The sequence below is a fragment of the Anguilla anguilla genome, chromosome 7, assembly GCF_013347855.1.
Source record: "Anguilla anguilla isolate fAngAng1 chromosome 7, fAngAng1.pri, whole genome shotgun sequence".
NCBI classification, from domain to species: domain Eukaryota; kingdom Metazoa; phylum Chordata; class Actinopteri; order Anguilliformes; family Anguillidae; genus Anguilla; species Anguilla anguilla.
This window is the reverse complement of record NC_049207.1, coordinates 1,899,581-1,924,437: the sequence shown is the minus strand read 5'-3', so window position 1 is coordinate 1,924,437 and position 24,857 is coordinate 1,899,581. Positions and strand designations below refer to the sequence as shown.

At 44.1% G+C, this 24,857-nt stretch overlaps 1 protein-coding gene across 1 annotated transcript; it reads right to left on the bottom strand.

The window, feature by feature from the left end:
* Window positions 1-71: 71 nt before the first annotated feature.
* LOC118231848 (liprin-beta-1-like) lies at window positions 72-23,399 on the bottom strand. Its single transcript, XM_035426159.1, has 25 exons — window positions 23,261-23,399; window positions 20,190-20,265; window positions 17,353-17,558; window positions 15,787-15,876; window positions 15,559-15,672; window positions 14,669-14,800; window positions 13,457-13,549; window positions 12,603-12,774; window positions 11,612-11,751; window positions 11,444-11,522; window positions 10,908-11,023; window positions 10,305-10,429; window positions 9,544-9,604; window positions 8,776-8,971; window positions 8,259-8,379; window positions 6,929-7,060; window positions 6,087-6,237; window positions 5,529-5,640; window positions 4,967-5,055; window positions 4,265-4,387; window positions 3,811-3,936; window positions 2,996-3,184; window positions 2,697-2,870; window positions 1,830-1,895; window positions 72-1,398 (listed from the first exon to the last, which is right to left on the bottom strand). Exons 2-25 carry the CDS (start codon window positions 20,251-20,253, stop codon window positions 1,315-1,317), a joined length of 2,955 nt encoding a protein of 984 aa, XP_035282050.1. The 5' UTR covers window positions 20,254-20,265; window positions 23,261-23,399; the 3' UTR covers window positions 72-1,314.
* Window positions 23,400-24,857: the final 1,458 nt, after the last annotated feature.

Genomic DNA, 24,857 nt, shown 5'->3' with positions numbered 1-24,857 from the left:
GCACGCACACACACATACGAATACACACACATACGCACACATCAACACACGCACACACACACACATAGAGGTTCTGTTGAAAAGTGCTTTATTTTCTTTTCAATACATAAAAACTGTCAGTATAAATTGGCTTTAGTGAGATTAAAAAAACAAGAGTTGCATCATAAAATATTGATGACTGTCATTATAATACTGAAAATATATAATGTTAAAAATAAAAAAAGGATATATTTTACAGTATAAAAGACAAAATGATATTTGTAGCAATCTAGAGATATAGGAAAAATAATAGATCAGTGTTCATTATCATGTGTATTTCACATGCTTCGTACATTTTGTATCCAAGCACTCATATTGGCCACTGAAATGTAAAACAAATTGAAATTATATGTTCATATAACATAAAATATAAAAAGCAACATTTAAGAAATGTATGTGAACATCGACCAAAACATATTGTGATGTACTGAATCTCTTAAAAATGGTGTTATTTTATTCTTTCACAATAAATGACATTGAACCACAGTCATGCCTGTTGACCTGATGAACTATGTAAAGTGTCTTTCCGACAGTTCTCTGTAAAATGCGATATACAAAATTTAAAAAAAGCACAATAATCCTGTGCGTTACCCATAGGGCAATGGGACACACCTTATCAATGCTTTATTCACAGGTGTAGTTTTCCTTCATACAACTAATAATACTGAAGGAAAACAGTGTACGGCAGGGGTCACCAAATCACGGCCCTCAGGGCCGACAGCTGCTGGTTTTCCACCCTCCCTTTGCCTGGGAGTCAGGTGTGAAGGCAGTCTGGCCAATCAGTAGCACCGATTGTTAAGTTAATGGCTTGGGAAGAAAGAAAACCAGGGCCGGATTTGAATTTGAGGACCAGAGGGCCAGCTTTGGTGAGCCCGGGTGTACTGCAGCCCTGGTATATTCCAGCCTTGGTATATTGCAGCCCTGGTGTATTGCAGCGCTGGTATATTGCAGGCCTGGTATATTGCAGGCCTGGTATATTGCAGCCCTGGTGTATTGCAGCCCTGGTATATTCCAGCCTTGGTATATTGCAGCCCTGGTGTATTGCAGCGCTGGTATATTGCAGGCCTGGTATATTGCAGCCCTGGTGTATTGCAGCCCTGGTATATTGCAGCCCTGGTGTATTGCAGCCCTGGTATATTGCAGCCCTGGTGTATTGCAGCCCAGGTATATTGCAGCTCTGGTATATTGCAGCCCTGGTGTATTGCAGCGCTGGTGTATTGCAGCCCTGGTATATTGCGCTGTCACCGTGTTCCATTCTCTCCACCAGCAGTTCGCTCACACACTGGAGTCCTCCGTCTGGCTGGCAACAGGAGAGCCAGCGGCCATCTCTCTCAGGAACTGATCCTTCTGCAGCAAGCTCTGGGATATGTCAAATAAACATAACCTTGATCAGTTTTTCCAAACTCAAAGTATTTTATATTTTTACAAATTGACCACCGAAACGAGAAGTTATGCCCTTCCCAGGAAGTTATTTTCCATCAAAAAACATTGACAGTCATCGAAGGGCTTCGCTGTAGCAGGTGTGTTTGAGGTGGCCCCCAGGTACCTGAGGTTTGGGGACCACTGGTCTACAGTGCTGGTTGCAGGGGTCACAGTAACAGGCTGCACGATTGTACGCAGTGTGAAGACTGAAAGACTTCCTGTGTTTTAATTCCACTCGCAGTAAAGACCAGAGAGGCTGTATCCAGTTCATTATAAACATGGGGCAACGGCAGGGTATGACTAACACACTAGGACAGAGGCCAAAGACTTAAAATGGCGGTTCAGTTTGGGGATAACCAGTGTCTCACCGTCAGGTTGTTGATTCCCTCGGAGAGCGCTCCGATTTGCCTCACCGTTCCCTCCGAGTCCTCCATCTGCACAGGTAAAGGTGAGCCTCCGTTTCAGAGCCCAGCCGATGAAGCCATACAGGGCAAACCCCAAAGGCCGGACTCAATAATCACCAAATAACCACTAGCAGCAATAATCACTAATCAATAATCAATAAGTCACAATGGAGTCGACTGCCACTAACAAGCTCTGAGTTTCACTCTACAGCACTACTGTACTCCTCTTGTCTTCTGTGCTTTTAAGTACCTGTTACTGTATATATTACTGCCATCATTGTACACCACTGTATCTGGCTAAAAGAAAGTGACAGCTATAATACAAGTTCAGCCTTGGGGCTGTCGTGGCAGAGTTGAGGAAACGATTCTACATTTTAGAGCCTAAACTGGGGAATTTAAAGGGGGAGAAAGTGCTCCAGTAGGTATCCACGGAAACACCTATCAGGAACCTGGGCAGGTTCAGGTGTGCAGTCGCCCTAGCTGTCAACAGCACCTGTACAAGGTAGGACATTTTAGGAAAAGACACTCCGAGCAGTGAAGAATCAACCTACCGAGAGATATATACACATAGTCCAAGCTCTCCTGTTTGTCCTGGTTCAGGTGGTACAGGCTGGGTTAACCTGTTTTACCTAGCCCAGGTGGTACAGTCCACGCTGTCCAAGTCTCAGCTGTGTGTCCTGGTTCAGATGGTACCGGCTGGGTTAACCTGTTTTACCTAGCCCAGGTGGTACAGTCCACGCTGTCCTAGTCTCAGCTGTGTGTTCTACCCCAGGTGGTACAGGCTGGGTTAACCTGTTTTACGTAGCCCAGGTGGTACAGCAGAGGTCTCACCCGCTGGAGCCGGTCCAGCTCGTCCTCGTACAGCCGCGGGTCCAGGTGACGTCGGCCGCCCGGGAAACTGCAGCTCCTGGGCGTCTCCATGTCCATGGGGCAGACGTACTCCTCCACCTCCTCCTGTCTTCTCCTCCTCAAACTCCCAAAACCCCCGAACAGCAGCTTCCTGGGCTAAGGCACGAACACACGAGACAGACCATTAACAAAAACACAGAGGCAGACATTTCCAAACTATCGACCAGATCTGGTAGCTCCAAGCCTTTGATTGTGTTTGAGCTCCAGACGCGCCATCTGACCTTGACCTTGGCGGTGGCGGTGAGGGGTGCGTAGTCCGGAGACTCCAGGTGCTCCTGCTTTTCGCGCTGGGCTTCCGTCCCCACCAGCAGGTGGAAGTGGGTTGCCAGGTGGCGCCGTAAAAGGGTCTTATTGGGGGAAATGTTGAGCAGAAGGGCAAGGGTCTCGACCGTGAAGCGGGGCTCCAAGACCTACAGCAAGCACGAGAGGCCAAAACACCGCAAAAAATAAACATTAAAAATAAGTCAGTCTTAACAAGTATTTTAATCATATATTTAGACTTCAAGTCTTATTTCTATGACTCTTTTGCTAAATACTAGGTGATACAGTTTGATTCATTTCAAGATTTGACAATGAGGAAAGACAATTTCACTTGTCAAGCAGAAAGGAACTTAAAATAAGCTAATATATTCTACTTAAGAGGAAGAAAGATTTTAAGGCTCATTGCAAGACTGCAACACTTGTTAAGGCAGACTTAAGATTTTTTCACAGTAAATTCTTTAATATTCATACCCTATGTGCAACTAATGAGGCATCTCGGCTCAACAAGACTCCATAACTATTTTTTTGCAGTTCAGTCTTAACAGAAGGCCATTGGTGATGAGAACCAGTCAAGAGACCAATAAACCGTGACCATGACCGTAACTCAAAAGGCAGGTTTTTTTTCCTTTGATGTGGCAAAGGCTGACACTTGAATCAAGAACTGGTAGAAGCGAATCCAAATGAAGAATTTTAAGAATTTCAATAAAGTGTCCCCCAACCCCTGACCCCTGACCCCCCCCCCCCCAACCCCCCCCTCCCCCCCCCCCCCCCTCACCATGAGCGCCCCATGCACACCACTGCCCCTCAGATTTGGGGCATACTCAGCCAGATCCACAGAACGCAGCCACTCCATCACCCTGTGATTGGACCAGCAGCACACCTCCGCTGGGGAGACATCGGCCTGGGAAAAAACAGGGGGGGAGAGGGACGGATGGAGGGAGGGATGGAGGGAGGGAGGGGTGGGGGGAGAGAAGTCAGAGTGGAATTCTAAAAGGAAAGACATCTTCAACAAAGGGCAACATGTATGCCCGGAGGTAGGTACTCCTCCTAAAACAGGCAGGCGACTTATTTTTGAATGTTCGTTTAACTTACTTACAAATGCTTTACAACACAAGCCCAGTTTAATAGAATGCGAGAGCTGCACAGAGTGAAACGGAGGCAATGAGAACCGGATAAACAGAAGGAGAGAGGGAGAGCGTGAGGAAAAGGGAGAGATGGACAAACTGCACCTCCTCTGAGGGCCGTCTGCTTAGGCAGTGGGGCTGGTAGTCGTTCAGCCGCAGGACCTGAATGGCCCTCTTCACGCTCAGGTGATGCAGCACGCTGACGACCTTCAGGGAGAGCAGGTCATCCTGAGGAGAAAATGTAATACAATCAAAAAATAATCATCATTATTTCACCATCCGGTGATGAAAACCGAGCTTTAAATAATAAACTGCACTTATTTTACATTTTTATTATTATTTATTATTTCTCCTCGTGAAGATGTACTGAACTTTCTAAATTCTAACTTCTCCAACCCATTCTTTCAACCTTCATTTTGTCTTGAGAAAACCGCTGTTGAAGAATCCTCATTCACAATGGTGTTGAGTCATAGACATTAAAACAGTACAACAAATATGAAAACAGTCTGATAAAACAGACTTTAAATTTTAGTGTAAAAATAATTAGAAGTTAATAAGTGCTATAGAAATTAAAAATAGGAAAAAATAACATTTTATTTCACAGAAATGAAAAACAATTACACTCAGACTTCACAGATCTGAACAATCCAGAGATCACAGATTTGAACTGGTGAAGCAGCAGCAATGAATTTAGATTAAAGGTTTTTTTTGTATTTGTAAGTGTATGGGGCACAGTAACTGAAGCAAAGAATTTCCACTGGTCCACTGGTCAATAAAACGCAATAAGATGAGCGCATTGATACTCACTACAGTCATATAATGCAGCATCCGGCCGTCCACTCTCCCCTCCTCAAACTGGGACTTATACTGCGGCAGGCCGATATCATCCAACCACGCTGCAGAACACAGAGACCGATGCAATCAGCAACTCAGCCAGACGGACAATCACTCAGTCTGTTTAACTAACAAATCTAACTGGAAAAAAATCTGTCCACAGAAAAGCCAACCAACCAACCAACCAGTCTGTTTTCATTGATTACCAGAGAGCTTTACATAGACTGAGCTAACAAAGGTTAGGCTGCCCTTCATTACTATTAAAGGTTGAAAGGTCACTCACTGGTCACCCAGCCAGTGCAGTGATGTCAGACAGGTTGAACGGTCACTCACTGGTCACCCAGCCAGTGCAGTGATGTCAGACAGGTTGAACGGTCACTCACTGGTCACCCAGCCATAGTGCAGTGATGTCAGACAGGTTGGAAGGTTACTCACTGGTCACCCAGCCAGTGCAGTGATGTCAGACAGGTTGGAAGGTCACTCACTGGTCACCCAGCCAGTGCAGTGATGTCAGACAGGTTGGAAGGTCACTCACTGGTCACCCAGCCATAGTGCAGTTTGCCCTGGTTGTCCTCCTCCTCAGAGCCGAGCGCTTGCAGGGCCAGCTGGAGCTTCTTCCTGTGCAGGGGATGTTTAATCCCCAGCTCCTGCAGAGGGACACACAATTTCATTATTATTATTTTTTATTTAACCCTTATCTACACAGGCTAGGTTTACTGAGCATGCATGCAAATAAAATTCATATGGAGATTAAATGCACTCACCCGCAAGTAAACACCATCTAAAAACTGGGAAAACATCACGAAAACTAAAAATCTACAGATTTTAATAATTATATTATGGTGTTATTATTATATTATATAATATGGTGTTATTAAAGGTACTTTCCACTTATAAAATGGCGAATGTAAGACACAAAAAATACATTGTACCCTTTAACCAGGTAACTGACATTCTTCAACAAATATCCAGCTTTATACATGGATAAGGTGCCATGGCAGAGAAACACTTTATGACTGGCAGAAGAAACTTCTGTAAATTCTGCAGAACTGAATGGCCCTTCCGGAAGCTTCCGCACGGCGGTCTTCCTCACTCTGTCAAGGTCCTGCTGGGAGGCTTGCAGCAGGGTCTGGCCCGAGGTGATCCACTGTCTGGCCACGCCCACATGCACGCCCAGGCCTTGCTCCTTCAGCCAATCGCAGACCTGCTCCCTCGACCACCTGGCAAAGGGCGCGTCCAGCTCACTGCAGCCCAATATAACACAGGGAACACCATCATCTCCAGCTCCACACAGCAAACGCACACGTGCGCACTCACGCAGGTGCGTACGCACACACACGCACTCCATTAATATATCCTGCTCTCTCACATACACATAGCCAGGTCCCTATTGGTCTTTTTAATACACATGCTTGCTTAAGCAGCCATCACATCAAAGCATATAAATAGCCCAACGTTTAACGCAACATAACATAACATAACATAATGATGAGAACAGGCCATTCAGCCCAACAATTGCCATTTTCTTACAACTAAAGTGTATCGAGTGCTCATCTTTTTCCAACAAACTAGATAACACCTAGCACCGTATCAAGCCTGGTCTTGACAACCCTAAGGGTTTCTGTCTCTTCTACAAGACCTGGCAGGCTATTCCACAGAGCGATTACTCTACCACGCACACACACACACACCCACACACGCACGCACGCATACACACACACACACACACACACACACCCACACACGCACGCACGCATACACACACACACACAAACATACGCACACACACGCACGCACACACACACAAACACACGCACACACACACACACACACATACAAACACGCACACACACACACACACATGCACGCACACGCAAACACACACACACACAAACACACACACACACACACACACACATCCGTGCCCTTGCTTACTTGTTGGCTCCCTGAAGGTCGTGAGCCCAACCCAGGCGGGGTCCTGCTGTAGCCCTGACTCCGCCCCTCCTAAATTCGGCCCCCATTACCTCGTCATCCAGCGCAAAAGAGGTTGACTGACTCCTCTTCAGTCTAAATAAATTAAAGTATGCATTTCAATATCCACAGTACGAGGCAGGAATCCATTTTTTATCTTCAGTTAGACTTGTAGTTAGTTCAAGAATACACCTATATCAAAATTTTGTCCTTGTTTCTCTTGTGATATGCATTATCCTCCCATACTGGCCTCATAAGGTTATCTGCCAAATAAATCAATATACTGTAAATTTACAGTAGCTAGAGCTGCGAGTAGAAAGTAGGGTTTCTGCTCAAGCAAACTGCCTTATGGGTAGAAATGTGGGCAAACAAATACATACATGGACATATTATTGAAACGTTTAACATTTAAGTTAATAGCTTTTCTCAATATGTGGTGACATTTACTTTGTAGGTAAAATGCAGCAACCTAAGACTGTCCTATTACGCAGACATCTGTTCTGATGCGTCCAGGTTTAAAAGTGCTTAGAAATACATTTCCAGGCATTAACTGCAAATAAACAATGATAAAGAACAAAACAGGTTGAAATACTCTATGTCCCTTTTCAATCATACAAGTCCCAGCTCTTGTGTATGTGGAGTTTATTTCCCTTTTATCCTGGCTAACACATCAGATGGTCACAGAGGAGATGATGTTTCTGATGTGTTTGAAAAAAGCCTTTCAAAACTGTGTCGAATCCAGTAGGATGGAACACTGATCCTCGGGCTACGTGTGTCCCACGTGATAGGAGGCACACAGTGCTCTGCAAAGACACATTTTTTTCTTGGCTTGGCCCTGCACTCTACAATTTTACATTTGTGATCAAATAATTCACGTGAGAGATTTCCTGAGATTTCATATTCCTTAAAACAATCTTTTTAAAGTTTGTCCAAATATTTTACCAGCGCAACATATCCTTGATCTCAAACCAGCTCTGCGACAGGCCAGCTACAAGCCTCAACGTATTTAATCTTGCAACATGAAATCACAGTTGACACACCCGGAAAGACGACTGCACCGTTCCTCGTTGATCCCACAGATCAACGAGCAGTAATAATAAAGTCTTTCTTCTGGCAAGAGGCTGGAAAATGAGATTTACTCATTCAGCAAGCGCTTCAGGGCTCTGGACACATTTTGAATGGCTGATTTAGCTGTACCCCTTCCTTGCATGGTCCCCTACATTCCACCACCTGCCCTGTCTGGATCAATAACAAACAATATTTGCCAGTTCAGGAAAAGCCTGTATGACCTCACCTCCCAAAAAACTTCCTGATGCCTAAGGATTTCTTCCAGGGCAAGGTTTGGGCGCTGTTGCTTGGCGACGGGCATGGTGCCCCCGCCAGGTCCAGTGGGGCCGTGCCTTCCCCCTCCCTCTCTGCAGAACAAAAAAAAAATCTTTAAAATCTCAAGAAATTAATTTCAACTGTCAATTTTAAACATGTAATTTGTGACTCTGCGACTGAAGTATGCTCCTGCTTTTAACCTCTGCTCTGCTGTTTAATTACTGTCACACTGCTGTCTCATTCCCCATTTGATGTCTGCAATTTGATTGTCAACCATCTTGTTGTGTTTTACGACAGGTACCCCTTGCAAAAGAGATTTAGATCTCATTGGGGTATTCCTGTTTAAATGAAGGTTTAATAAAAAATAAAAGCAAAGCACACTGCAACTGACCAAAGGATTTCTGTGTAATATAAACATTACAAAAACAACACAGCCCTGTCCCTGTGAAGTTTCCCCCTGCTACTCCCCCCTGCCCCCCCCCCCCCACCTAGGTTAGGGGCACTGGCAGTCCTCTTGCCCCTCCGGATCTTGAAGAATCCCCGCCCAAATGAAGACCGCACCTTCCTGGTGCCGAAGCTGTCCTCCGCAGGGCCTTGGGGAGCGGGGGCGGGGGCGGGGGCGGGGGCGGGGGCAGTGGGCTGGGGCAGAAGACTGTGCTCCTGGGTAATTTCACCCTCCTCCCTCTGGAGAAAATGATTATTTTCAGCCTTGGACAGTCAAACATAGTCAGGACAAACCACACTACAGTTTAAACAGAGGATCCGGTTAGCCTACAGTCTGCATTATTCTGTACAAGGATGCACCAGGCAACCACTAGCTACAAGCAATCAATAAATGAGGACAACTTCAAGCAATAACGCATGCATACGTTGCCCAAAATACATCAAAGCCCAGCAAACAGATTTAAGAGTTAAACACATTTAGCAGTTCAATTAAAACACAGTCACATACATTTAGGCAATGAGGAGCAATAAAAAGGTCTGCAGCATCCGAAAAACTGCACCATGCAAAAGCAACATGGAACGGTCGCGTAAAACGTGAGTCTACAGGACAAACAGTACTGTTCTAATCTAAACCAACACACGGGAAATGGTAACTAACCATACCACTAAACCACAATTTTGTCCAAAACATCCACCATAATTTTGCAGCCAACCATAATGAACTGCCTCCCTTGTTTTTGCACACAGATCCGCCCCCCCCCCCAATAAAACTACACCCCTCCCCAGGTACGTTAAGCGTGTGACCTCCTTACCTCCTGAGAGCTTCCCTTCTGCACCTCACCTGGCACCTCTGCCTCCGGACGGTGAGAAGCGCTGAAAGGAGATCACCCATCACTGCCCACCTCCAGACCGCGCTGGGCAATGCCACTCCCACGGGTACCACGCTTCAGTGGTATCAATGAGTCTCAATGGTATCAACGTAAATGCAACAACGAATCAATACTGGCATACAGTACGCATTTGAATATTCCTCCTCAAAAAACATGTAAGTTTGAACATAATCGCACAGTATATTACAATTTTAAATGCTGAATTCTACGTGGTAGAATTTGACCAATTTTCAGGATGTTGCAAATTATGTCCAGAAGAGGGCAAACCAATTCAGCGAGAGACTTGACTAGTGTAGGCACATTTTATTTGAACATAAATGAGCCACACTTGACACATTTTGTGTTAGAGCAAGTTTCTCTCATCTGTGTAATGTTGCTCTTTCCTGTGTAATGTTGCTCTCACCTGTGTAATGTTGCTCTTACCTGTGTAATGTTGCTCTCTCCTGTGTAATGTTGCTCTTACCTGTGTAATGTTGCTCTTACCTGTGTAATGTTGCTCTCTCCTGTGTAATGTTGCTCTTACCTGTGTAATGTTGCTCTCTCCTGTGTAATGTTGCTCTTACCTGTGTAATGTTGCTCTTACCTGTGTAATGTTGCTCTCTCCTGTGTAATGTTGCTCTTACCTGTGTAATGTTGCTCTCTCCTGTGTAATGTTGCTCTTACCTGTGTAATGTTGCTCTTACCTGTGTAATGTTGCTCGCTCTGATGTTTCTGCCTGGTCTACTTTGGGGGTGTCTCCTGATTTGGGGGTGTCTTCTGATCTGGGGGTGGCTACAGGACCAGATGCTTGTAGCAGCTGCTCTGGTTGCTGCAGTTCATTCCAAAGAGAGCAAATCACATACAGCCCATTCAGAAAAAGGTAAAATTATATATCTATATCTGAAGTGTACATATGTACACGATGGGTTGTTGTTTTCCGATATATGACAGGTGTGGATGAATTGTCCATACCAACATCAAAGTAATGACAAATAACTCCTTGTTAAACAGAGTGCTCTAAACTTCTTATATATCCATTTGTACAGACGGTTACTTCACAGGTGAAGTTTAGCTGAACCCACAACAAGGACCGTGGATACCTCTGTATTTTTTCCCCCCGTGTACGTTTCTAAAGCCTATATTTCATTTCATTCTTTAGTGAGAACATTCAGTTAATTTAGGAGTCTCTTTGACCTCTGTGTTTTTTAGGTCCCGGTTACGCTCCTGCCCACAATCTTCAGGTCACCGCCCACTTCCTGTCCGTAAAACCGTGGGGCTGAGGAGCGCAGCGCCCCCTCCTGGTTCACCTGTGTGGTCTCCGCATTGGGTGGGGCGGATTCCTCCATTTCCACGCCGACAGGAGCAGCAGTCGGTGCTGTGACTGGATAACCATGGCAGCCCTCATCACTGTTGTCATCTTTGGCTTTGCAGGGGAAAAAAAGGATCTCATTTGATATCCCATCATGCTCTTGTCAAGAGTTAAATTACACAAGTGGGGCTGCAACCAATAAATTTTGAATTCTTTCACATTTCAATTAAGATTAATTTCATCAAAGTAACTTCTCAGTAGATTGTAAAATAGCTGACCCCTGTACACTGGATTCCAATACATAATAGGAATCTGCCAAATGTCTTCCCTGGTACCATTACAGAGTTTAATTCTGTGCCCTTCAATATTGATCAATGATTATAATAAAAATGATTTTAGGTCAGGTATTGAGGCAGAACACTCCAGCACTGGGGTTCTTCTTTGCCTCTTTATTTACAAAAACACCCGTTTGTGCAGCTTCTGTTCACTGGTGTTCGACCAGTGCCCTCTAGTGGTCTCTGAATGTGGGTTCACCTGTCTTCTGCAGCACAGGCTCTGTTTCCTGTTCCTCGCAATGCTGGATCTCCACCAGCAGCTCCTTGATCCTATGATCCTGCGGGCAGACACGTCGACAGCATCAAACCCAGAGTGGTGACTAATCCCCACACGAAGCAGATGCTCAGGGACACGCAGTGAACTGACCTTCTCTTCTCCCTCTGCCATCAGAGACTCCATCTCCCTCCCCTTCTTCTGAGCAGGCACTCCTTCTGAGCCACAGAATACATTTCGGCCAAAAAAAAACAAAACAAAAAAAACGTTAATCCTGGACAACGGCACCAAGGCTTAGCGTGTGAATGCAGGAAGGACAGTTCAACTTGACGCATTCCCAGGGAAAATCCCATCTCTGCAGATTCATTTGGGGGGGGGGGGGGGGGGTGGAGGATGACACTCACCACTCTGACCCCGAGGCGCAGAGAACACACCTGCAGGCACACCTGTATGCAGAGAATCCCAAGAAAGGTATACTGTTCTACCACCTGTGCTGTGACGTGGGAAAACCCCAACCTTACCTCTCAGTGGTGTATAAACATCGAGGGTTAGAGGGCAACACACCGGTCAGTTTCATTTTTGCAGCATCGTCATAATATTCATAATATTTTACATATATGTAAAAGATAAAAACCGATAATGTTTCTGTCCGGTTCTCAATTACTTTATCCCAAAAGTCATAAACTCCAACGTAGGCCAAAAAAACGAGTGTCAAGAGACATGCTGTTGATTTGTTCAGCACCATTCACTATCACAAAGACCCTGATTTTTACTGCTTTTCCCATATGGAAAGCAGTCTGGCACGGCGCCAAAACACTGAAAATAGTCGCCATCGAGATGAACAACTTGCTCCTCTTTATAGTAAATTTATTAAAACCTACACTGGCCATATTTTTTTTGTGATAATAGGATACACTTTCTGAAAATGAAAGTATGTCTGAGTTGTATTTAATGACCTCAGAGCTCAACAGAAAGCTTTCCTGGTTCAGCACCAAACGGGAAACCGTCAAAAAAACGTACCGAGAGTCGGACAGAAACACTTTCGGTTTTGGTATTTTCAGAGGATACGTTGACGATACTGAAAAAATGAAAATCACCGGCGTTATCGTTTATTAAGAGAGCTGTTGAACTGGAGGACGTTAATAACCACTGTCCTGTAGATTCAAAACAGAGACAAAGGGACTGACAGGTTCACCTTCGTCTCTGCCCTCTGCGTAGTCTTCCTCATTCGTACCCTCCGAGCGGACTTCTCTGATTGGCCTCTTTCCCTCCCTGCCGCTGTTCTCCAGCTGCCTGTTCAGCGCAGCTAGCTCGTCCTGACGAATACAAAACACAAAATGCAGAAACACCACGCGTCACACACAGTAAGGCCACAAAACGCAGAAACACCACAGGTCACACACAGCAAGGCCACAAAACGCAGAAACACCACAGGTCACACAGTAAGGCCACAAAACGCAGAAACACCACAGGTTACACAGTAAGGCCACAAAACGCAGAAACACCACAGGTCACACAGAGTAAGGCCACAAAACGCAGAAACACCACAGGTCACACGCAGTAAGGCCACAAAACGCAGAAACACCACAGGTCACACAGAGTAAGACCACATGTTTTACAGTCGCATAGAGCGAGCCTGAACCTTGTGTACTCTAAGACAGATCACATGTCACGTCATACCCAGCGATAGGCTACACATTTTCCTAAAATCTTAGTCTTAAACGGCCAATCCTGTGGCAGAACCCCAACATACTGTACTCACCTCTGGCCGTCCTCCAAAAAGACCCTCCAGGTGTTTTTTTACAGACAATGTGGATTCAAAATGGGGCTTGAGGGGATTTATAAAAGTACCGTTCTGTAATATGCAAGTAATACCTGCACAGACATTGCAATTTGAGCCGTAGGAAAATTTCCCTGACATCCAGATGTGGGATTATACTGCATTTCAGAAGCTCATACTCAGAAGAATAGTGAGCATCACCTCCCACAAATGCTCACCTGGGTGAATTTCAGCTTGTCTTCACATTTTTCTCTTTCACGCTCCATCTCTGTCACTCGCTTCCTCAGGTGAAGGAGCTCTTGGAACAGCCCCTGAGGTGGGAAAGGGCCGCGTCGCTCAGCACCCCGAGGTAGGATTAGGGAATACGACCAACAGTCGGAGCTAAAGGGTGATCTTTCAAGTGGCTGGACTGGCACTGTTCGGCAAACGTCGGTTTTATCTTCCTTTGAAAGCAGTGCCAGTTGGGGTTTGTAAAATGTTGAGAAAATATTTTTTACACTTACTTAAAATGCTTTACTGTGTGTTCTTTATATGTTACCTTTATGTGTAAAAAAACTAACTATTTAGGGTACCAGCATAATTCTTTAGGGTACACACATTTTATATAAATCAGGAGCTCATCTATCACAGAAACTAGTAGCCCATGTGCAGCTGGTACATCACTGGGAGGAGCTAATTCAGTGGTATTTTGAGGAGCCCGGCCTGAACAAGGCCCAAGGCATACCCTGCGTAAGATGGCTGACCAAGGCCCAAACATACCCTGCGTAAGATGGCTGACCAAGGCCCAAACCATACCCTGCGTAAGATGGCTGACCAAGGCCCAAAACATACCCTGCGTAAGATGGCTGACCAAGGCCCAAAACATACCCTGCGTAAGATGGCTGACCAAGGCCCAAAACATACCCTGGGTAAGATGGTTGACCAAAGCCCAAACCATACCCTGTAGCAGGCAGGTTCATGCCCACGCCTTGACGCAGCCTGGAGCTCCAGATGCATCGCCCCGCCCCTCTAAATTGCACACTTCACTTCCCCTTATTTGGACTTCCTACTTTTCCAACTAGTTTATTACCTCATCTGTAACCTGCTCAACCCATTTTATTAGCTGTGGTAGATCGCTTATTACACTTTTGTTACATCCATTCTACTGCTACTTTACACCAGGCCGGCCAGTGGGGGATGGGCTCCCTCTCTCTAGCCAGGTTTCTTCCCATCTGGAAATTCTTTCTCGCCACCATCTGAGGGTTTTTCTCCCCACTGGGGATTTTTTTGGGGGATTTTTTTGGGGGGGTTCAGGCCTGGTTTTTGTTGCCTTTTTGCCCTTCGGTAACTCTGTAAAACGTCTTTATGACAGTTCTCTGTAAAAAGCGCTATGCAAACAAAAACCGATTTGATTAGACGCAGTGCGGTGGTCCGTTTCACGCTGCCCCTACCTCACTGTCCCTGGACTTCTGCTCGTAGTCCCAGCCCTGCTTCTCCCGGACGGTCAGCTGGAGCTTCAGGCTCGACACCTCAGCCAGCAGCTCCAGCTTCTGCTTCTCCAGGGCCGTCCGGCTGAGCAGCTCCTGCAAGACGCCATGGCGACGCTGACAGTCAGCAACAATGCCCCAAACGCCGCACAAGGAACGACAACTCACGCTGACCAAAGTTCTGTTCAACTCCCCAAAAAAAAAACTACAACGAAAAAGACACAGGGATAACACAAAACATTACACATTACACCATGGTAAAGAGATGGGCTTTCAACCCAAGTTTTTAAAGGTGTAAATAGAGGGGGCAGACCGAGCATAAAGAGGTTAAATATTACACAGCTTCGGAGCAGCCATAGCGAAGGCACGATCACCCTTTAGAGTGATTTCATAAAATATGTGCTTTGAGTGTATAAGATGAAATTAAGCATTTCATACCCAAAGAAAAACAGAATCTCCTATGTGTCATGATCTTAAGAACCATTATATTTTAAGACTGCGATTTCATTTTGTCATAAGGTTGACTGAGACTCAATGCTTTAATTTGCTCTAAAAATGTGTCAAAAATACATTTTCATATATTTTTTACATTTACATTTTTAAAAAAATCCTAACATGAGTATTTCTTGCACAATGCATGTAATATGTATGATCTTTAAAATGATAGGCGCATAGCTGGGTTTGGTCTCCTTCCGACCGAAGGACAAACTAAAGGTTTTGCAGCCGTACGATTGAAAGAGGCAGAGATTGCTGGAAAGACAGCTTAACAGACAGACACTATTTAATGTAAGGGAGTGAAACACTGGAACCCTGAGGAGCCAGACATTCAGGTGACCCCCGACGTGAACACTCACCTGCTGCAGGAGGTCCTCTGTGGAGTTCAGCTTCTCTCTGTGTTCCTCAAGGCACAGATCCAGGTCCCTTATCTTTTCACCCTGCACCTCAACCTGGTCTGTCAGCACACTCACCTACAGACAAGATTCCACACACATCCCTTACCCAACAAAATGTGAAATCTCCAAGAGGCTGCTCTTGTACCTGTTTATAATACATAAAAGGAGACAGAAACAGGTGTAACCTACCTGCAGTACCAGAGACTCCCTGTCGCTCTCCAGTCGAAGGAGCCTATCCTGGTACTGCTCAACACTGCCGAGAGGGAGGTGGCCATTCTCCTGAAATATAAAAACAGAAATGTTAGAGACAATTACATGCATATTACAATGTTTTATTGATTCATATGAATAAGCCCTCTTCTAAGCCAGACACACAGTATATTTTCAGAGACATACAAATGAACCCCCCCCCCAGATAGCAAAAATAATTCTGTCCAAATATCCAGGCCGAATCTGGGAAACGGACTTGGGTCAGGCTTTGTATAGTCAACCCGTTTGAACGAAATAATAAACATTTAGTTCAAATATGGAACATTAACGATTTCATCCACATCCTGTGTTATATTGAATATACTCGCAAAACCAGGTTCACTGTGTCCTTAGGATATACACTATACAGTAGGTGTTTTCAGTAGAATTGTAGAATTACTAATGCTAAAGTTCCCGACTACTTATTAGACTTATTTAGGCTTTGCTGCTTAGAGGTCTCATCACTGCAAGGAATGAGCATACGTATTAATGCTGGAAATTTTACAAACGTGTAAAGCGATACTTATACATCGTAAATAATTCTTATGGAAGGTATTTCATTGTAAATAATTCTCATGGAAGGTATTTCACTGTGGAGTAAAGAAAAAAAAAAAGAAATGAAAATCTGCTTCTCGAGATTTTTCCACGGCTGATGTGGGCTTTTTGGCTACACCCCAGATCAGGTTCCCAAAAATGTTTTCCATATTACCAAAACAATGGAAAGACAGACTAAAATTGTCTCAGTACCGTAAATCACAGAAGATAAAACCTGGAAAATAAATACGTTTTCCCCTACTGTCCAGTATAAAATTGAGTTCAGGAAACAATGCTTCAAATGGTGAAAGGACCAAGGGCACAGTTACAGAAAGGTGAATCATAGCAGGCGTGTGTATGACTCCCTGCTATCAGGCAGAGGAGAACATTCCGGAACATTCCTCCCTGCCTCCGAGAGTTCTCTTCTTCTGTGAAACCGGAGAAGGCCTCTAAATCACGGATAACAGCTCGACCAAGACTGCTCCTCTCCGCACAGGAAATACTCCGCAGGGTGCTCTAGACCTTTCCGTGCGTCTCCGTGTGAGACTGCTCTGTGGTGAAAACTCCACTAGCGTACGAGGGACCGCACACTCTCTGTAGCCGTACTGTTTAACTGCCTCCTTCTGTAACCTTTCTATTCTAGCCCAATCAAAGCACCGATCCCTGAGATGCGATTTGAAAAAATATGGAATACAAAAATGATAAATTATCATTTCAACTTGCCTGTCTACTGTCTGGCTATTGAAAAAGTTTGATGGTGATAACGAGTTTACTTAGTTTCCAGTTACAAATGCCACCTGCCGCCCAAAAGCCACGCTTACAGTTAAGCCTGTTACTCGTCAAGCCAACTGACAACAATTTCTTGGATTAGCAATTTCCCTCCCCAAGCACGAGCAGTTGTAACCGGATGAGGACACGTTTCTAATGAGACACGGGTATAAAAATAACGGTTAAGGAGGAGACTGGATGCACCAGGGGCCCTTGCAACCACTCTGCCAGGCTTTCTGCAGTGGATTCTGGGACTTGGCAGCGAAGCTCCTCCCGCTCCTCCGGGTCCAGGAGCTCCAGACTCCCCCTCAGCTCCTCCAGGAGGTGCAGAGTGTGCAGCCCGCTCACGAGCGGGGACGTTGGGGACTGGAACCCAAACAGGCTGTTAGAGTATTCCATCGCCTTGGAGCCTGGGAGAGCGAGAGGGAGGGAGAGAGAAAGAGAGACAGACAGAGAGAGGGGGAGGGGGGGGAAGAGGGACAGAGAGAGAGAATGAGAGAGAGAAGCAGAGAGGTTTTTCCTTTGAATTCCCAAATTTGGAAATCTCAATTGTGGCAGTTCTCAGGCAGAATTTATGGAGCTGTTGGTTAATAAAATATTTTATTATATACATTTTTATTTATAATAGATTTGCATGATAGGCAGAGGTGATTTAAAATTATGGTAATGTTAGAGTGAAATTTGTTATTTATGCTACATACGTAAGGCATTTGGATTTGATATCAAAAGATGAATATGTACATATAGTCAACTTTTATTTCAAGGTATTTACATGCGTACATGTTTTATCATTTTGCAAAAACAACAGTTTTTTGTGGGGTCCCCCTATTTTCAGCAATGCAAAATTATGTCAACAGATGAACTTACAGTAAGTAAATCAAAGCAATAAAGTCAATATTTGGTTGCTTAAATGCAATAGCTTTTCCCCAATAATGAATTGGTTGTGTAGGCAGTGTGTTTTGGGGTCATTGCCCTGCTACAGGATGAAGTTCCAGCCAATGAGTTTGGAGGAGTTTCTTTGTACATAGCCCGATAAAATCCATGTGCACACTTCTAAATTCATCCTACTGCTGCCATTCTCTGTTAAATCATCAATAAAGATGAGTGAGCCTGTTCTATAAGCAGCCATGCATGTCCCAGCCATGACACTACTCCCTCCATATTGCGCAGAGGAGGGGGGGTGGGTGCTTTTGGATCATGGGCTGTTCCTTCCTTTCCCCACATTTACAGTGTTCCACGACTGGTTTTGTTTTGGTCTCATCCATCTACAAAACGTTGTTCCAGAACCCTCCTGGCTTGTTTCTATTTTTGGCGAATTCCAAGCTGGCCTTTCGAGTCTTGCCGCTGAAGAGATGTTTGCCCCTCGCAGTGTAGCCTCTGCTATAATTCTGTTCCCAGAGCCTGCTGCGTACAGTGGCTTGTGATATATTCACCACTGCCCTCTGGAGACCGCTGGTGATGTCACTGCCCATTGATTTAGGGTTTTTCTGCTCTTACGGTCAGTCTGCCATCAGCCGCCATTGTCTTCCGCGGCCGACAACTGTCTATTTCTGAGTCCACCTCTGCTTTATTTCTTTCTCAAGTCTTTCCAGACGGATATACTTTATAGATCCCAGTTTCCGTGCTGTCCTTCTTAATGAGTCATTCTGTTCTCTCAGCTCACAGATTGGGTGTTTCTCAGTCAGAGTGAGTCCTCTGGTCTTCTTGATTGAGTATGCCTCTGACTCCGAACGCTGTCTCCACGGATGAAATCAAAGGCTAAACCCGAGACTAGACACTCACTGCTCTTTTGTAAGTGAACAATCCATGCAGAAGGAAACAGCTGAGCAACAGCTAGCACCTGTCCGTCATCCATGCACCTCACTTTCCACAGCTGAAAATGTGGGGGACTCAATACAAAAAAACAGCTGTTTCTGTAAAATGCCATGAACTAAAAGCTGACTGAAGTTTTAGTACATCTTCAAATTCACATCAACAGCTTAACCCCCTCCTGCAGGCCACGCTGGTCAGGTTTTATTCCCACAGAATTCAGTGCTTTTTTCTGGATGGCCATAACGAGAAGTGGCTGTGCTTTCATGAAATAAGTAAAAAGTATATTTGAAATTTTAAGAGCCATTATTTAGCTTCTAGTCTATAGATATTTATATTTAATAGCCAGAATGTCCAGAAGACCAGGCTTTGATCATTTTTACCAAGACCTGGCAGTTTCTGGCCAATGTAAACCCTGCTTTAGACATTACTTCTCTGTGATCATTAGGCCAATTCATATTTTTAGTGCCCAGGACAATTCATTGTCTGAGAAATTCATTACTTTTAATTCAGACTGTTATTCACCTTCAAAGAATTTGACACAGACCCTGTTATCTTGTTGTTATGAAAAACACTCGTCTGATGTACATCTTTCACACAGACTAATGAGGCCAGGCCACTGCACAAATTAAAATACCATCCATCCATTATATCTGTATACCCGCTTATCCTGAGCAGGGTCACGGGTTTATGTCAAATTGCCGTCAGTAAATCAGGATCATTTTCAAAGCAGCTGCTATTATCTGTGGCAGATCATCCAGCGACTGTTAGACAGTGGTCCTGCTGTGATACCGCTCTCTGCCCAGCTACGTTTTTTTAAAGAATGTCAGTTATGTGGTAGGAACATACGGGTTTAACGCTGCTTAGCACACTTTATTCTACACAAAGCTTCGCGCGAACAGTTAGATTTAACCAGGTACAGTTCTATGACTTAGATGGGCTGTGAAAAAGCTTAAAATCAACAAATTCCACTCAGAAAAAGCCAAAATAAATGTCATTAAAATGCATATTGCTTAATTAAAACCCCCAAAGGACATGTACTGTAGGCCTGCTCTTGACATGCCACATCAACATCAGAATGTTGCTCGCTTTTGAGAGTGGTGTGCCACGAGACTGTCTAAATTTGGAAAGTGCGCTGTGGAAGTAAAAAGGTTGGTAAACCCTATTTTGGTTACTGCGTGAGTCTGCGGACAGGAAGTGGCGAGTGTGCAGACAGGAAGTGGCGTCTCTACCTGCGATGATGCCGTCCATCCTCTCCAACGCCGCTGCCAACATCTCACTTGCGCCTGACATCATTCCCACAATCCCCTGCAAAAATTCAAGAAAGAATGGTCAATAAAATAAATTCAAGAAAGTAACAAAGTGAAAGTATTGGGGTGACATAGCTCAGGAGGTAAGAGCGGTTGTCTGGCAGTCGGAGGGTTGCCGGTTTGATCCGCCACCCTGGGCGTGTTGAAGTGTCCCTGAGCAAGACACCTAACCCCTAACTGCTCCCAATGAGCTGATTGGTACCTTGCAATTACTGTTGGTGTGTGACTGTGTGTGTGAATGGGTGAATGAGAGGCATCAATTGTAAAGTGCTTTGGATAAAAGTGCTATAAAAATGCAGTCCATTTACCATAACAGAAAATCCCTTACAGGATTAATTAAAGTATGATTAATTGAAAAGGAAAACAAAAAATAGTTCTGTCAAACCAGCTCACAAATGTATGCATCTGTCAGGATTCTTGACCCAAAACAAGTTTGCAGTCTGGATGTAGAACACCTCTCACTCCATTCTATTCTAGACTTTGACAAGAACCATCACACTTCATAATTGCAGAAAGCACGGCAAGCTAAAATTCTCAAATGCCTTTGGATCAGAGCATAAAGCTGCACTCACAGCTATTATCTCCGTTTAGTGGAAACTTTCCTTCACCCAAAAAAAAAAAGAAAAGAAAAATGCAGTCACACAGCAGGAAGGGAAAGCTTTATTTGAACAGCTGGCCCATGTCTGAGGGAAGCCCAGAACTGGGGGGCTTTTCCTGCGGGGGGTGGGGGGTGGGGGCAGCAAGTTCCGCAGAGAAAAATGAGCCCTCTGATGTGTCTCATTCTCAGCCAAAATCCTTTGGCCCTTTAAGGTGCAAGATCAAATATGTGATTAGAATGTTCTTAACTGAGCATTCTACTAATGCTGATGTAACAGGCACTACTGATAACTGTAATGGGAGTTCTAGAACACTGACTTTTCATCACTGATTTTCCAAAAAAAAAAAAACCTACTCTTGAAAGGATGAAATGGAATTGGAGAGTGTTCACTGAAATATTATCAACACTTAGCACATTGGTACCTCACTACCTTAGAACTTTTTAGAGCACAAATGTTTTAAAAGACGCAATTTCTTGCACTAGCTAAGTTCGGCAAATAAAGTTTTAGCAATCGTAGAACTCACCAAACTGTATTTTTGATTCTTTGAGTATTTTCAATAAACTGAGAAGGACATTTTGAAAAGACCTTGAATCTTTGGGGTGCCCAAACCCCTTGAACTGGTGGCAGGCTACTGCAGATACCACCACTTCAGGGGTTTCGAGAACACTTTATTGTAACCTGTAAGGCACTCTGTTTTAGCCTACAGGCTGCACACTGAATTAGGCAGCGGTGGGCAGGGAAGGCTGTCTCCTTGTGACTGATCACGTGTTCATGCCGCAGAGGGAAGCTGGGCTGAGGAACTTCAGCCCGTTCAGTCGAGTAAATACCAGGCATGCCATCGGCATAACTATAGGGCACATGGCTGCCCGTAAACAGACTGCGTAGAATGGAAACTGCTTAAGCTGGTATCAGTATTATAGATATACAGTATAATGGGCTTCAGTGTAGTATAATGAGTAAGGAACTGGTCTTCTAACCTAAAGGTCATAGCTTAGATTCCTGGGGGCTGGACACTGCCGTTGTAACCAGCAGTGAATCAGTATATATCCAGCTGTACACAAGGACGCAATGTAAATTCTAAGGATCTCGCCTTCAGAAGTACCCCAAGAATACATTCCTGCCCGACCGTACTTTAATAGTCGGTAAAATAATATTTGTCATTGCACCACTGCTCTGCACAGTGCAAGCACACTGAAACCTCTGCAGTGGTCACACATGCTTTATCACCACCTGCCTGTTTTCCCCTTTGTTTTATGATGTTGCATCGTTTTCTTTGGCCTGTTATGAGTTAATAAAAATGTACCCTTGATTAAAATGTTTTTAAACATAAACATGTATGCATACTAATATACTAGTTTCCATATACCCAGTGATGCACTGGAAAAATCATTAGTTGACACTAAGTGCACAATGGCGGATTCAACTCCACTAAGAATTAGAATGGAATACGTGCACGTAGTACGTAAATTGGCTACTATAAAAAGTTTAGTTCACCATGTCCCTTCCTTTAGATAGCAAGATAGCAAAAATTAATTCCATTTTAAGCAAAGGCCCATGATATAACAGTAAAATGCAGTAACAGTGTACAACTTAAAATAATAAAAATAATAATAATAATTTCCCCCCAGATTAAGCTTGGTCATTTTTACACAAAGCATCATATTGCATAGTGCCAAACTATGGAAAGTTTTCTAACAGTAACTACTAGGCAAAATAACAGGCTGAGGTCTCTATAGCCTACTTAGACTACCTAGCGCATTTTTTTCGATCAAGCTTATCTTCATAAATTGCTAATAAATACCCGCAAAATTCGATGTCCACTTCCCAACACAACAACGCATTCGTTCAGTCCTACAGCGCATCCTTGTGGACGAAGTATGAACTACGTTAGTCACGAAATAGCCTACTTTAAAGAGCGCTTTAATGCAAACAAGTTTCTTTCGACCACTTGCGCTTACAGCCGTCAAAATGCCCGCAGTACTTTTAAAAGTTAGTGGTAGCTACACGTCCAGTAGATTATAGTGTTAATTCAAATGCAGGGTTAAGGAAAGTAGGCTATTGACAATAAAGTCGCCAAATACAATAATACGTAACCACCCAAGTTCAATAACAATTCACAGTGCTATTAATATGTCTTGACCCATTCTTTACAGAAAAAAGGTATGAGATCCAGCTGATGTGAAAAATTAAACTCCGCCTGGTTTGATTTCCATTAATTAATTTTGCAAGTATGGTTGCCCCACCCAACTTGGAATTACGTTCAGACATCGTCAGTTCAGAACTATTACACCTCGTTCGATCCACACCATTAATTTGCCGGGGTAGTCTATGATAAGAGAAACTGATTAAGTAAGAGTTAGATTTTTGTCGCCGGTGTGAAATGGACACACTCACCAAAACTTTCCTTAAACGGCGATAAAGCGTTTCTGTTTCATAGATCCTTCGAGGTCAAATGTACTATCCGTTTCCCTCCAGCTAACTCAGTATTTCCCTCTGGATGCCCCCAGACCCCTCTCCCAAGCCATGCAGAGAGAGAAGGGGGGGGGGGGGGGGAAGGGAGACGTCGCCGATGGCTCGCCACGCCCCCACTTCCTACCGGATTGTTTTGGAAATGAGGGATTCTCCTGAAAAGTGTTTCGGACGGCAGGAAACGGTTGTGAGGCTAAATCACATTATTTTAACATTCCAAAGTAAGAGAGTCTGTACGGACAATCATTCATATTCTACGAGTAAAATCTGTGACTGGGACTGATGACCCCAAATCTCAGGCACTGGTGGCCATAAAAAGTTCATTTTCAGTGATTTAATTGTGATAATAATAAAATACATCTCTTTACTATAATGGCTGCAGTACATGCCTGGCAGAGCATCACCAGGGAAGATACCCAGCGTCTGGTGATGTCTATGGGTTGCAGACTTCAGGCAGTCATTGAGTGCAAAGGAGGTGCATTTATGGACTACACTGTCTATGAGTACATATTGGAATCATGCTATATAGATTTGTTCATTTTCAAGCTGAACACAGAAAATTAGAATTAATATCTTGTACTGATAATCACAAACAGCCAGATGTGGAAAATCCAGGTTCATTTACTAAAACTCATCCCCAAAAACTCTGGATTTGCTAATTACCGCAATTCTTCAGCCAGGAGGTAGAACTGATGTGGAATAAGTAGAAGAAACACATGGAAAAACTTCTGCTTTCTGACCTCTGGACTTCACACATCTGCAAGCAATAGGTGTAAGTACTTTGTCATTTGTATTTGTTCTTATATTGACATCTTGTGGCAGTTTGGAGTAATTGAAATATTTTAACCTAAAACAAACTCTTCTATGTATATCTGAGAACATAACATTTACAGTATCAGTCACAAAAATCGTACAAAGCAAAATATTGTCATTGTGTGTTGATATTTCTGAAGTTAGTATAAAACATTAGCGTTAGGAAAAGGAAAATTATCATTTTAATAAATAGGCTTTAGTTGTCTGTGCAGACATCTAAAGATGAAGTTTCAACTGCCTTAGCCAAAGAACGTGACAGACATGGACACATTACAGTCAGTAAAAGACATAAAAGAAGGTTACAAAACCACAGCATTTTTCTCCGAAGTTAATCCCAAGAAAACCAATCCCAAAGTTCAAAACCAAAGAACAGCAAAAATATTCCAAGAAGCCATGGATGAAATGTAAAATGTCAGATGAGCTGTAAGATCACAACTGTCAGACCACATTCCAGCCCAAACACACACACACACACACACACACACACATGCACACACACACTCACATGCACACACACACACACACACATGCACACACGCATGCACGCATGCATGCAGACCCAGACACAAGACTCAGATCACCCAAATACTTACCCACATACTTATATTTTCAGCCATCTCACACCTTTGCTTCCAGGTAATGTGGACTACTGCGGCCCTCAGTGTGCACCTGCGTGTTGATGCTGTGAAAGGACTTCAGGTCCAGAGGA